The sequence below is a fragment of the Sciurus carolinensis genome, chromosome 6 (assembly GCF_902686445.1).
Source record: "Sciurus carolinensis chromosome 6, mSciCar1.2, whole genome shotgun sequence".
In the NCBI taxonomy this organism is placed as follows: domain Eukaryota; kingdom Metazoa; phylum Chordata; class Mammalia; order Rodentia; family Sciuridae; genus Sciurus; species Sciurus carolinensis.
Window position 1 is genome coordinate 44,413,404 of NC_062218.1, and position 16,074 is coordinate 44,429,477.

Consider the following 16,074-nt stretch of genomic DNA (forward strand, 5'->3'; position numbering starts at 1 on the left):
CAAGGCAATAAAGCAGGAAAAAGTGGTAGTACAATTTTCTTTGCTCACAGTGTGAATAGGAATGTAGAAAATCTTGAGGAATCAATAAAATTTATTCAAATTAATAAATTAAATTAGCTTGGTTGTAAGACACGATGTCAATTCTATTTCTACACAATCAGAACAACTGGGAATTAAATTAAAAATAAACACCTTTTCACAATGGTATCAAAAATATTAAAAACTTAGTAATAATGTTTCACAAAATGTGCACAAGACCCAGACACCGAAAACTAAAAAAGACCAGTAAGACAAACTAAAGAAAAACTAAACAAAGAAACAGATATATCAAATTCATGGGTCAGAAGACTTGATATTAAGATGACAATTCTTCATAAATTGATCTACAGATTTAAAGCAATTGCAATCAAAATTCTAGCAAAGAGGGCTGGGGTTGTGGCTCAGGGGTAGAGTGCTTGCCGGGTCATGGGAGGAATTGGGTTTGATCCTCAGCACCAAATAAAATAAGCAAACAAATAAATTAAATAAAGGTACTGTGTCCATCTACAACTAAAAAATATTTTTAAAAATTCTAGCAAAGACCTACAATAGACAAAGCAAGCTTTAAAAAGGACAAAGTCAAAGGATGTATATTATCTTAATATTCAGTGTAAAGTTACTCTATAATCTTGGCATAATGAGGCATATAGATAAATGAAACAGATGTGAGTCCAGTAACAGACCCATATTTATATGGTTGATTATTTTCAAAAAAAGGTAGTAAGATAATTTATGAAAAAGATGTTTTATCAATAAATAATGCTAACATAACTGGATAATCAGTGGAGAAAAAATAAATTGTGACCTTTTCCTCACAGTATACACAAAAGTTAATTTAAATGGACCACAGACCTAAATATAAGAACTATAATCAGACCTAAAATTATTAAACATATAAAATAGGAAAAATATTTTTGCAACCTTCAGGCAATTTAAGATTTCTTAAGACACGCACACCAAAAAAAAAAAAAAAAAAAAAAAAAAAAAAACCATTAAATTGGGTTTCATCAAAATTTAAAACTTCTAAGCTTCAAAGAATACTGTTTAGAAAATGAAAGACAAGTCATGGATTGGGAGAAAATAATTTCAAAACACCTAAAAAAAATACTTTTATTCAGAATATATGAAGCACTCTTACAGGGACTGGGGATGCAGTCCAGTGGTAGAGTACATTGGAAGGCAGGCCCTCTTAGACAGCTGAATTGATATTTCACAAATGACAACTGCTGAATAGACAAACACATGAAAAGTTGCTCAGTAGCTTTAGGGAGTAAGGAAATTCAAATTAAAACCATCTTTAGATACCATAACAAAACCTTCTAGAATGTCTAAAGGACTGACCAACAATAAATAATTGTGGAGTAACTAGAACTCTCATACATTCCTGGGGACAGTTCAATTAGTACAGCCACTGTAGAAAAGTCTCACAGCTTCTTAGAAACAACTTACACATATGCCATATGGCCCAGCATTTCTATTCTCAAATATTTATTCAAGAGAAATCAAGCTATATTACCTGTACACAAATGTTCATAGCACCTTACTTTTAATAGTCCCAAATTAGAAACCACCTGAAAGTCTATCAACATTCTGATGAACAGATAAGCAAACTGTGATACATCCATCCAATCTAATATAGCTCAGCAATGAAGGAAAGGAGGAAGGGAGGGAGGACTAGAGAGACTGAAAGGGAGGGAAAGGCAGGGGAGGGAATGAGAGAGAAGTACAACATGGATGAGTCACAAAACCAACATGAAGAAGGCAGTCACAACAGTGCTCACCATATGATTGCTTTTATACAATATTCTAGAGCACACAAAACCATAAGAACAAAAAGTACATTTGGAGATTGCAAACAGGAGTGTGAATTAACAGCAAAGGCTCAGGAGCACACTTTTTAGTATAGTAGAAATATTCAAAATCTTGATTACCAGGGTAAACACCTTTATACATAAAACCTATCCAAGTGTACACTTAAGTTGGGTAGGTTTTAATTTATGTGAAATATGCCTAAATAACACTTATTTTAAAAGGTGGTTCAGTTCATATACACTGTCTAGTTCCAAACTTAAAAGGTTTGACTTACAATTTTTCAAATTTATAAGAGTGTGGGAACAATACTCATTCAGTAGAAACTACTTCAAATTTTGATCTTTTCCCAAGCTAGCACTGTGTGGTACTACATTCTCATGATTTTCAGCAGCAGGGAGCCATAGCTTCCAGTCAGTCACATGACCAAGAAGGGAAACAACTGATATTCTACAGCATATTCTGTTGCTAAGCTCAGATGTTTGGTAGGTTAAATATATGAAATGCATTTTTTACTTATGATATCATTTTTCAGTTAATGATGGGTTCATTACAACATAATCCCATTATAAGTCAAGGAGCAGCTGTGTTTTTCTTTATCTTTGTGACTTAAATTCTTAGAGGTAGTTTTCATTCTTCAACCCATAAATCCACATGGTATTTTTATGAGGTTGTATAGTTAAACTTCAGATGAAAGAAGAAATTGTGATAATTTTATTCTATTTGATTTTGTTTCTCATGCTGTTTTTACTCAGTTATTTGTTCTTTATAATTTGTCCTAAATTTCAGTCTCAGGTCCTTAGTAAGCTTCCTCAGCTCCCAGCAAGTCACTGATCATCCCCTCCATCCCAACTCCTCCACCACACACTCTGGAATTCCACTTCAATTGTTCAAGTCCTCTAGCCTTTCATGTGTCTTCAAACTCTTCTCTGAAAGTTTACCTCACCTACCAATATCCAATTAAAGAGCCTTTCCCTAGGACACTGCTTGGCCCTGTAGCCCTATCAAAGCAGCAAAAGAGATCTCCATATCCCATACACCTCAAGAGTCCAGCATTAATATTAGTAGCTTCATTACTTCACAAAGTCATTTCTGGACCATTCATCCTCTACCCCTCACCTGAAATCAAATACAAAATATCACCTTCTACCTACAAATATCATCTTCTTTTTTTTCAACTGCTATCTCTTCAGTCACTTTTTTCTCCTTTAAGTCTTTACAGCTATATCAATCCTCCTCATCACCTCAAAGCTTGCCATTCAGCTGCATGACCTCTCCATTCTTCAACCTCATTATCACCATTCTCATCATTTAACATAAGTCTTTTTCCACAATTAGGGGCCCAAGATGTCTTGTTCACTGCTGAATCCCCAGCATAGGACATAGCATATATTCTAGCTAAATAAGGTATTTTTTTCATCGATGCTAAATGCAAAAATGCTATTTTCAGGCCTATATTGCTTACAAGAAAACAAAGACAATGAAGTATCTGGAAATCATATAAAAACAAAGGATGTTTTACCCAGAGAAAATATTTGCTGAATGATGAACAAGTAAGGGAAATTAATAGCTGTATTAAACTATAAGAAGGTAACCATATAGAAAAGATAAGGCTGACAATCCTGAGATGAACAACTGGCTCTGCTGCAAACTATGGCTTCATTAATACTGTTGGGTCTGTTTTTTTCCTCATCTATGAATTAAAGGAATTGGACCTTTTGGATTCTAAATATTGTATTTCATTCATGGCTAACAGTGCTTTGCAATATAAAAAGTGGTTTAATGAGAATGTATAAGAAGGCAAACTGGGCTGGGGAGCATGGTTCAGTGATAGAGCACCTGCCTGGCAGGATGAGGCCCTGGGTTCTATTCCCAGTAAAGAGGAGAAAGAGGAAAAGGAGTAGCAAGCAGCAACCTGAGGAACAAGAACTGTCATGATCTGAACCAGCCCTTCCAAAAATATACTCTAAGAATACTACAAGATCCAGCAGAGCTTCGTAGAATGTTTAGATTAGATCAGAGTTCAGCAAAATGACTCCTGGGGCAGTTTTATTTTGTATAAACCAAGTTTACTGGAACACAGCCAAACCCATTCATTTACCTATGACTACTTTCCTGGTACAATGGCAGAGTCCAATATTCATGAGAAAGACCATGTGGCCTCCAAATCCTCAAATATTTATAATCTGGCATCTTAAGAAAGTTTGCTGACCATGGCCTAAATGATCTGTAAGGTTCATTTTACCTTCTTACACATTGGCAATGAAAAAAGTTTCAATAAAACCCTCTTAATGGATAAAAAGCCACAGTTAAAAGAGGAAAAAAGACCTAATTAGAATAAGTTACACTCCATGTATGTATAATATGTCAAAATATACTCTACTGTCTTATATATCTAAAAAATTTTATTTTAATTTAAAATTTTAAAATATTTTTAAAATAAAGAGGAAAAAAATAGGAGAATACAAAATTTGTACATATGATTTCAATTTACTCCCAGTGATCACACCAGCTTCTCTCTTTAATTTAGTAGATGGCTTGTCTTCCAAATCATTGAAACCTTCCACTCCAAGAATACCCAAAATAAAACAAGCACTACACATTAACACTTACCTGCCTTCCTTAACTTTTTCTGCATTCCCTCGACACATGTAGTTCTCAATGTAACCATCACTGCAGTTAATTTTTGACCAATCCAGATCACAAACATCCAAGAAGTGAGGCCGCAGTCTGCCTATTGAATACTTGGCAATGTCAGTCAGGGACTGACTAGCAGCTGCACCAAATAAAAAGGTTCCGATGGCTTTGTAAGTAGTGGCTATGTAATTATTCCTGATAAAGGAATTTGAGTGCAAGAGGTTAAAGTAAACAGACAGAGTTTCTCCAAGAATCATCTGAAAAAGAAAGAAAAACAATATATTAAAGTAGCAAGCAGGCACTTTAAACAAAACAAAAAACAGAAAATAAAGTGACAAATCAAAATAAGATCTTTTTAAAACATCCTTTTTTCCTCTTCACAAATAGAGAGTCAAATTAGGATATCTGATTCTAAACCACCAAAAAAAAAAAAAAAAAAAAAGTGCCAGGTCAGTTGTGGACATTGCTTACAATACCATGGCTGAGCCATGTTTCAAGGTACCTGAAAAAGCAAGGCCTTCTTTCTTTTATTGTATTCAAATAAAGTGAGCTTTGATAAGTAGACAGTGATGTATCCTAGAGGACATACACCATGGCTCATTCAAAGAACCCAAACTTCCCCAATTAGAATCTCCCTATAGTAATAAGCACTTATCTCTGACAATCTCCATTTTTTCAAACATTCCTTGGAATCGAAGATATCCATCATATTAAAAGGGGAAAAATCATTTTAGGGAATAAAAAAATCTAATATAAACAAAGGCATCTAAGACTGATACCAAAGATCAGAAGACAGATTCAGCTAACAGCATCTGAAGTCCTACCTTCCAGGAGACTTTAGGCCAGGTTCTCATTATGAGTCTCACTAAAAGACCATTGGTGCTCCCCCTTCCCCAAGAAAACATTTCAAGCAATTCTTTCCTCTGTTTTCCAGTGAGCTTTGTGAAATTGGAGCTAAGGCCTTCCCATAAACTATTTTGTGAACTTTCTCTATTTTAGTAGTCTGTGTACATGGGTGAGTACACCAGCAAAAAGAGTTAAAAGATATAAAAATGTTTCCAAGGGCTTTATAAGTTCACAAACCAATACCCTTAGAAACCCAAAGGATACTGAATGGCAACGTTACAAAAAATAATGTTTTCTGGTTAAATAGGACAGTAAGATATACTCTAGCTTCCTGAACCTAAACAGGGAACAGTCTACTTACTAATTTGTACTGAGGAGACTCAGGGTTATAAGTAAAGAAGTTTCACTTGAGATACACACAAGGTTTTTTTGCTTCCTCTTAAATTTGTTACGAAGTGTTCAAATATTTCCAATAATGAGAATTAGCTATTTTTTAAAAATTATTAGCACATTAACTATACAAATTAATGGGTTTCACTGTGGTATTTCCATGCATGTATATATTGTGCATTGACTACATCCACCCTCCCTTTTACTCTTCCCATTCTCTATTAGTAGTCCCTCTTCTATTTTTAGCTCTTTTTAAAAAAAAAACTGCCTTTAGGGTTAGCCTTACCATAGCTGAAATACATGGTTGTCTCCCAAAAGGGATTTCATGGCTCCTATAATTCCACAATTAGAACGTTATAACTTTGACAAATAGATGATACGAAACCAAAATGATTTCTTAATTGTTGAGTAGAAAGCTAATACCAACACAGTTACCTAAAACAGAGCAGGTGGTCAATAAATTTTAATTGAAGGTACTACCTCTTGGGTAAAAGTCAAACCCCTTAAACACATTTAAGCCCCACAGAAATATAGACCTCAATGTGAATGAATTGATCAGACCTCTTCCTAAGAACAGGCCACAGGAGAGGAGACCTATGTGTACTTCTGAGGACATTATACTTTCCCAATTTTGTTTTGGGTTATCCCTGCCTGCCTCCAGTAGCCTTGAGAGAGAGAGAGAGAGAGAGGCAGGGAGTGTGGGGGAGTGAGTGAGAGAGTGAGAGTGAGAGAGAGAGAGAGAGAGAGAGAGAGAGAGAGAGAGAGAGAGTGTGTGTGTGTGTGTGTGTGTGTGTGTGTGTAGCTATATATATCTCCTCCATAGGCCATTAAGGGGCCCCAGTAATAGTCAATAGATTAGTAGTAAGAATTATTTCATTTTGGAATTGATTTTTGATTGTTAAAAACATATCAACTACCTTAACCACAATTTTAGCAGTTGAAACTTCCACATCTCAGTTGTCAGCTGTTCTCCTTAAGTACTCAACTACTTTCCAGATACAGGTGCTGAGTTTTGTGAGTCTTCCTAGTCATAATCACCACTGCTATGGCCACCCACACCCTGTGCTTTCCACTGATGACAGAAAATCAGATTTTGGGAACACTTGATTACCAATCTGATCTAAAGAAGCTGAAACTTAACCACTAATATTCTAATATTGGGATGGCTGGGGCAGGATCTAAAGCTGGCAACCATCAGGTTAGCTTACATCTTTTCTCTCTTTCTTTCTTTCTCTTTTGGTGCTGGGACTGAGCCCAGGAGCACTCTACCACTGACCTATATTCCCAGTCCTGTTTATTTTTTGGAGACAAGCTCTCACTAAGTTGCTTAGGCTGACCTCAAACTTGCAATCCTCCTGCCTCAGCCACCTGAATCACTGGGTTTAAAGGTTTGAGGCATTGCACACAAGTACATCATTTTTTAAATCACGTGCTCTCCTCTTTAAGAAGAGAAATAGACAATACAGAAGTTCTAAATCAAATTTTCAGAATTAAGTGTAGAGATGTATATGTCCTTTGATGTACACAAGACAGTCATTTTTTTGTTTCATTTTAATATCTAAATCTGTTCTTTGAGCCATTTATGCTAATTCTTAACTTTTGGTGAAGTCTATACCTAAGCTGACTGTGACCTAATTACTCTTAGAACTGAGAAGTCTTCTCATGTGTTATTTACACTCTGAGGATATGATGATGAATCATTAAAAAATTAAAGATAATGTTTGGGGGAGGAAAACAACACTTACAAAGAGCAAAGCTAATAATTATATAAATCAGTGATTCAACTTTTTTAAACCTATGCCCCACAGTATTCTCTCACCATCTGTTTGACGTCTCCACTAACCAAGAGTATATGTCTCTCTGTTCTCCCTATTGCTTTATATCTTTCAATCAGGGCCCACATTCTCTAAAGAATAGTCCAAAATCACTGACATTTTCATATCTTCCACTTTTCCAAATGGCTGTCTCCATTTCTTTATTCTACTGAATCTTTATGAAATACCGAAAATACATCATCAAATTGAACACATTTTTATGAAACTCCATTTACTTTGACTTCTTGTAGTATTTGGTTTCACTGATCATTTCCTTCTTATGGACATTGTCTTCTGAGAAACTATATTAATGTTGGTTCTCTACCACACTTGCTCAATTACTCATATAATTATGGATCATTTTTGCAAGTCATGTCAAAGTCTGGTATGATGTGTGAATCATTGCTTTTTAAAAGATGACTTATTTTCTAATAAATAAAATTAAACATATACAAGTCTAACCAAGTATTGCCTGAAAGAAGCTGAGTTAATAACTGGAATTATTTTAAATTAGTACATGAAAATACTACTCTGAGTTTGTCTTTGCTGAAACTGTTGATATGAAAATAGTACTTTTAGACTACTTTTAAATAATCTGTTCTTTTAAGAAATCCATATTCATATGAATGTCATTTTATTCAAAGTAAAGATAACTTTTTCATGGCTTATTTTAAAATATTAAAAATTTCTGGGCTGGGGAGATAGCTCAGCTGGTAGAGTGCTTGCCTCTGAAGCACAAGGCCCTGAGTTCGATCCCCAGTACCACAAAAAAAAAAAAAAAAAAAAAAAAAAAAAAAAATTTCTGAATCAAAACAGGACCTCTTGTACAGGGAAATGAGGGAGGGAAGGGGCAGAAAGATAGTGGGATGAGACAGACATCATTACCCTATGTACATGTATGATACACAAATGGTGTGAGTCTACATTGTGTACAATCATAGAAATGAAAAGTTGTACCCTATCTGTGTACAATGAGTCAAAATGACTCTTTTGTCAGGTCCTGTGTATATTCATACAACACCAGCAATGGTCCCTGTTCTGTTGCAGCTCTCTTCTTTATAGCAGATTTCTGTAGCACCCTTTTTACTAACAGAGAAGTAGAATTGAAAAAGAAGTATATTTCCAGCACTATTTATTTGAATACTTGAATCTTATCTTGAAACTGGCTACTATTTTCAGGTAAGAGGCCTACTAAATTTTTTTTTTTTTATATTTAAACAGCAATCTCTTAGAAACAAACATACTTTAAAAAAAAAAAAAAAAAGAAAGAAAAAGAAAGAAAGAAAAGAAAAGTCAACCAGGCATGTTGGTGCACATCTATAGTGCAAGCTCCTCAGGAGGCTGAGGTGGGAAGATTACTTAAATCCACATGCCCACGACCAGTTTAAGAAATATAGTAAGACCAAAGACAAAAAAAAAAAAAAACCCACCTACTCCCTCCTTAATGGAAGAATCATAGGCTGGTCTCTCTTTTAATAGTAAAAGAAAGTGTAAAGACTTGGCAAGATTAAAGGAATACCTGATTTCTTAAAACTTCACCTTTTAGTAGGAGTTTAATTACTATAAATTACTCCATAGTTTCATTCATATAAAATTCATATAAACACCTAGGACATGAAAGGCTAAGTGCCAAGCAGTGAGGACACCAAGACGAACAGGTATCTTTGCCTTTGAGAAGCTCACAGTCTTGTGAGACAAACCTTTATATAGTAGAGGTATTCTTTTATGAGTTGTGTACCAATGTATGAATACATTAACTTTCATGGCTGATAATATAGTGATCATTCTTAAGAAATTACATTTCTAAATTAAATATTTTTAAAATTGACTTCCAAGCTGGCCATGACGGTGCACACTTATAATTCCAACAATTTGGGAGGTTAATTGTGGGGAGCCATCCTTATTTAGCAGAATCAGATTAGGTTGAGCCTCATGACACAGAGGCCTAACTCCACCCATCCTGTTCATCACAGAAGAAGCCCCTCCCATTCTGGGCCCCCTTACCTGTGTATCTATAAATAAGAGAGTTGGGCTACTCCATGTTGTTAGAGGCCAGAGCTGGTATAGTCAGACCCATCACACCCCCTCCATTCAAAAGGAATATTGGCTCTTTTGTGTTTATTGATTAGGAAAGTTTATGGGTAACTGATTGATTTACAGTCAACATCATCCTCCAGCAGTTAACCCTTTTCTCATCCACGCCGGACGTGGCTGAGAGACCCCCACAGCTAATCACAAGTTCAAGGTCAGTCTCAGCAACTTAGACCTTGTCTCAAAAACAAGAAATAAAAAAGACTGCATATGTAGTTCAGTGGTAAAATGCCCCTGGGTAAAATGCCCCAGTACCAAAAATAAATAAACTCCAAAAACAAATAAGATATATATACTATAATCTTGTTGATCTTTCTCTTAAATAGAACTATATCTTCTGGTTTCTAAAGGTAGACGTATGAAGCACAAAACTGTTGAATTAAATCAGAGTTCTGAGTACAAAAATTATAAAAATCATCTAATCACTGAAGTCTTCTTCCTAAGTCCACATTCTCTAAGCATTTTCACTTGAAATACTAGAAAACAATAGCTACCATTGTGATTTGAAGACTCAGTCTTGTTTTCAGTACCAGGAAAAATTCTTTCATGTTCATTGCTAATTATGGAACTGTGACTTTTCTCTCCCATTTATGGTGTTATCTAAAAATTATTTAAAGTAAACATGGGTTGAATGGAATTTTACCATTAGTTAGCAGATTTTCTTTTCTAGAACTCAGTGACTAAACAGAGTAAGCATATACACACCGATACAATGAATTATAAAATAATACTCCGTATAAAGTATGATACAACATATTGCTATAACATTCGAATATCAATCACACTGCTACTGAAACAATAGCAGATTAGAGCTCTACTAATCATGAATGGAAAAAATCAGCATAAAATCTATACATACTCAAAAAAGGCTCTTCTAATTAACACTGTTACCTTTTGGCCTCACTTAAAGAAGTTCAAATTATCTTGATCAAATAAAATCTTCAATTAAAGGTTAAAACACACACACATACACACACCTCACTATTTAATCATTAACAGACTAACACAAAATTAAGCTAAGCACCCAAAAGTTATAAACTTGGAAAAGTGGATTTAACTTACGACAACAATACTGAATGGAATGATTATTCCACCTAATAATGCATAAGGTATGGTGTCTTCTTTGTAAGGGTACTTGATGGACTCATCATTACAGAATACTCCTCGTTGGAAGGGGGTATGCCTTGAAGTAAGAATTGCAAAAGGCAATCCAGCTAGCAAAAGGGAATAAATGAAAATATCATTAAAAATTATCAAAACTGATTAACGGCAATAATTATCCCAGCGGTTGCTTAAAAATGCATGTGCCATGGAAATAAGTGAGCGCATATGTAAAAAGGAAGTGCAGCGATGCATGCAACAGAAATCAGAAGGATTACAGTTTAGGATAAAAGTGGTTTTTCTACAGGAAACAAAACTTCGAAGTCTTCTATTAACAAATTTGATAAAAAGCATCTTCCACCCTTACGTCTGCTCATATACACCAAATGGATTTGGAGAAAATTCTTCTCATGCTCTTGTTATTTAATCATCAGGTTTCCAGGACTATTTCTATACCAATCTTCATGGACTTTGCTTCCAAAAGGAAAACAACATTTTGACATTTCCTATTTTATTGCTGTATAACTACCACATTTAGTTAAGTCATGCCCACTAGCTAAGCTATCAGAGTATCTAAATAAAACTTGATCTACTCATTTCTGTACTATCCAGAGCAGGTTGGAGCAACTGTGAAAAGGAATTTGAACTCAAGCCAAATTTCTTAAGATAGACAATGGCCTCAAACGCAAAACCACCTGACAGCTCTTTTCTTCATTAATGTTTTCTGTAAATATGATTCACACTCACTTTCTAAAATGCCTAACTTTTGCCTACATGTGAACTTTAAGAATTCAGTTCTCCTTTACTTCACTGAACCTGGTTGACTGATTAATCCTGCAGCATACTGACTAGAGCTACTTTGTAAAAGAGATGCAGTTTAGCAGAAACCCTCAATATAAGATCTGCTTCAAGACTGATTCAAGTCTGAAAGGTTCTCCCTTGAGGTGTCCAATGCTCCCAGCAGTATACTATAACCACCAAGCTAATGCTCACTGCAGATTCAAGTGCTCTATCTATCTATCTGTCTATCTATCTATCTCTCCATGAAGCACCAAGATTTGATGACCATTTGCAATTTTCATCACTTTCACTAAGATCCTAAAGAGTGAATGACAACCAAGGCCTTGGTACTGCTACTCTGCCTGAGAATATCAAATTTGTTCAACCAATCAGGGCCAAAAGGAGGAGCACAAGAAATCACATTTCTGTTATTGATAGTTCTTTTACATAGCTCTCCATTTTTCATTTAGAGACTGAATATATGAACCAAAGTTTATTACTTTATACTAGCCAATTTGCCAATAATTGTTGACTCTTTAAGTCTTTAAGATGTTACAAGGTTCCCAAAACTGTATGTTTAAGTAAGTGCTATGCATGCATACATACATATGTACATACATAAAAATAAACTGGAGCCAATTTTGCTAACTGACCCTTACACTACATACCTCGGATATCTGTACTTGAACTCTGTGATTCACCAAATTGCTTGCCTTCCAATGAAATGTCCAAGCCTTTAAACCACATACTTTCCTTAAAGCGTATCTTCAAGAGATTTGCACAAACTTTTTACACTATCAACACAGACCATGGAGGTTAAATACACAGATTTTTAATTGTTTCCATGTACAGTAACTGAACATCTAGTTTTCAACCAATAAACATACTCTAACCAAATAGACAAATTTATTTTGTATTTACAAAGAACCATTACTTTAATTCATGTTTATCAAGAACTCTGTAAAAATGGTAGAAACCTATACTATGCTCATAGATATTGCTTCATTGCATATTTCAATAAGCATCTCTTCCTTTTCAAATAAGACATTTAGTACAGAAATCAAATTCACATATTAGTGTTCTAAATTTTTAGGCTCTGTGTCCTTACTCTAAGCAAAAATTCATGTTAATAGACCCACATATACTGAAAACTGTAAACATGTATAACCATTAATATTAAGGTTTTGTTTTTTTTTTTCTTTGACCACAAAATCATGTTAGAAATTATTCTTAAATTTAAGAAAAAATTGTGGGCATTTTGCAGAAATGGAGAAACAAAATAAAATCACATATAAGAAATAGTTCATTTTAAAAGATAGGAACATTTAAGTAGGCAAATACTGAGTGATTTCATTCTACAAAGAATTCTGCTAGGTGCTACCAGGTTTACAAAGTTGAATAAAGCATATACAAAATTACAGCAGAGAATAAGCAGATACAAAGAACTCAGAGTTCAAAAAAGATGTAAAGTTGGTGACATTCAAAGTAGAGATATTCAAAAAACTACTGATTATCAGATTCTCAATCTCAGTAGAAGGGGTCTAGGAGAGAGATGAGGATGTTAAAAATCTCTAAAATCACAAAGATAAATATATTGTGCACGATGGATATAAAACAAAAAGCACAGGGCAACTGTGATGTTAAAGAAATGAACAGGAAAAGATCCATGGAGGTAGATTTGGGTGAGCTGAGCACAGGTCAAAAGAGAATAACATTATCTAGCCCAAGTCAGAAGAAGAGAGCATTTCAGGAGGTGGAGATGCATCCAGAGTCCACTGCGTTTTCAACTGCCAAGAAGTTTTAATAAGGAAGAAAGGGCAGAAAACAGACTATAGAGGTTTACATAAGGAATAAGAACTAAAGTGTAAATCTACCAAAATGTACACTACTCTTCAGAAGAGACTGTATCACAGAACTACAAAATATTTTAAAATTGATAATAACCAATATTTGTCATCCCCCATATAAGCCTATGCAATGCATTACACCAATGTCCTTGCCCAATGACATTTCATTTTCACTACTTACTTAAACCTGATGGTAGACACCCCATGGAGAGGAAGACCAAAGGGCAAGTTGTTCATTGACCCACCTAGACCTCAAAAAGGTGAGCTACTTCAGATTCCAATTCTGGAAACTTTTGGCATTGGAACAAAGACTGAATCCGTCTGAGCTAGTCAACAGTAATGGACTACATACAAGAAGGCAGAAGATAAAGCAGATATATAGAGGAAGAAGTTGCTAGTCCAATCCTTTAAAGTGTGAAATGAACAAGATAGCTTTGGTTCCCCATTGCCAAAATGCCTCACTGATCTTCTTGTTTGAGGTTATTAAAGTGCCTCATATCCTTCCAACAAAGTGTAATTTTACTTTAAGATTGTTACAAAGGGTTTTATCTATCTACTATTTGCAACCATGAGAGACATAATGAAAATAAACCTAATTTAACAAGTCCCCATAACTGGAGAGCATGTATATTGTTTTTCGCTTTGGTTACCCTATATAATGTTGTGGTGAACATTTCCAAACACAAATTTATTTGCATTTCTAATTGTTTCCCTAGCATATTTTTTATGTGGAATTAAAGGACATAAATACTCTTAACAAACTACTCCAAAAGGTTACTATACATCACTGATTTAGTCTACCAGCCACAGTGTAGTGGACAAAGGCGAGTTTAAGATAGTTGATATTATTTTTGACATTTACTAGATTTCAGGGCAAAAGTGAAAGGATTGTGCTTGTTCTTTTCTCAATCCAAATCGAACATCCTTTTTCTTTAAACTGAAAAAATGCATCTCTAAGACAATTCCCTTTCATTATTCCTCAAATGACTATATTTGCCAAATAATGTTTCTCTTGATATTTCAACTGGCAAAATTCATTTTCATTCCCCTCTCCCTTTTTAAACAACTTTGAGGTATAATATACATTCAATAAAATACACCCACTCTAAATACATAATACAGTGATTTTGATAAACTCACAAGACTACACAGTCATCGGCACAATATAGTTTTAGAACATTTTTATTACCCTAAAAATTTTCTTGAGCCCATTTGAGTCCCTATTCCCACCACTAGACCCAGACAACCACTCATTTGCTTTGTCTCTACACAGATTTGCCTTTTCTGGACTTTTCATAAAAACTGAATCATATAACATATGGTATTTTCTATGTAGCTTATATTACTTAGCATAATGTTCTTGAGGTTTATCCATATCGTAGCACACATTTTGTTTCCTTATATTGCTAAAATATCCTCTTATATATCACATTTGGTTTATCCATTCACCAGTTAACGGACATTAGGGGTCATTTCCGGTTTATGGTTGTTAGGACTAATGCTTTTTGAACATTAACGTACAAGTCTTTGTGCAGATATGTTTTCATCTCTAAGGGGTAGATGGCAAGTGGAATTACTAGGCCATAAAGTAAGTTTATGTTTAACTTTTTAAGAAACTGCCTGTTTTCCAGAGGCTGCACCATTTTACATCCCTACATCCTGCTTTTTTATCATGGCCACATGGCTAGTCACAGTCGGTCCATTTAAGACTCAGATTCCCTACATGGTCAACTCATATTCACTCACAAATAAGCAGAGCTTTCTACTTCTACCAGTGAATATTTATGATTCAAAAGATAGCACGTGATATACCAACTCATTGTTTCCACAAACTAAATACCACAAAAAACACTTCATCCTTTACCAGAGATAGGAAAAGACAATATAAGTACATGGTCATACAACAGTTTTTTTTAACTTCCTCTTGCACAAACACTCAGGATCTTGTTGGAACTATAACAAAAATACTAAGAAACAGTTTTAGTTAGAAAGATTGGCAGCAGGTATCCAGCAAAATTGAGAAACTATAGAACTCTTCTAATATTAGTGAAAACCATACCAGTGCCTCCACTAAATAATATTTTAAGGTTCATGTATACTATAGCACAGACTGATATTCTGTTCCTTTTTATTGAATAGTGGTCTACCATAGGAATATAAAATATTTCAGACTCCCAGGAGAGAATGACATGTAACTAGAGAACCCCCAGTAACAAATCACTGAAGGACACACTGCCTCAGGGCCAATAGCAGCAGGGAGTAGTCTGAGAAATCCTGATACACAAGGCCTCTTAGAAACCACCTTAACAGACTGGAAGACAAAAGATCTCATTGGCAGAACAAAAGACCCCAGGAAACCTAGAGGATGATGTTCATTTTGTGAACTATTTCAGGAATCACATTCTCCTTATAATGCCTGATGGGAAGGATATGGATGGAGGTTAGAAGTCTCAAGAACCCAGAGATCTATACAGGTTAGACTGTGGAAAAATGGGGCAATTGTTATTTTTGCCATCTGACTACCAATGGGCTAAACAGACATGTAATGTGTGTATATATTTATTAGGCTCTATTGGGTCATCTGAAAATCTACCTCTGTTTATTTATTAGTGGGGAAAATTCCAAATAGAAGAGTCAATTTTGAAATTACAATTGAAGTTAGGGGTTTAGCTCCCTCATAGAGTGCAGGCTTATGCTCAAGGCCCTGAGTTCAAGCCTCA

At 34.9% G+C, this 16,074-nt stretch overlaps 1 protein-coding gene across 3 annotated transcripts in view; it reads right to left on the reverse strand.

Moving 5' to 3' along the window:
- Nucleotides 1-16,074, reverse strand: part of Plpp1 (phospholipid phosphatase 1) — a 94,619-nt gene that overhangs the window by 26,878 nt on the left and 51,667 nt on the right. For 2 of the 3 annotated variants that reach the window (XM_047555982.1, XM_047555984.1), the window contains exon 3: nt 4,462-4,742. In XM_047555982.1, coding sequence (XP_047411938.1) covers nt 4,462-4,742 — 281 coding nt within the window. Of the gene's footprint in view, nt 1-4,461; nt 4,743-10,688; nt 10,841-16,074 lie in introns of all 3 variants that reach the window. The other variant, XM_047555983.1, reaches the window with a different exon arrangement.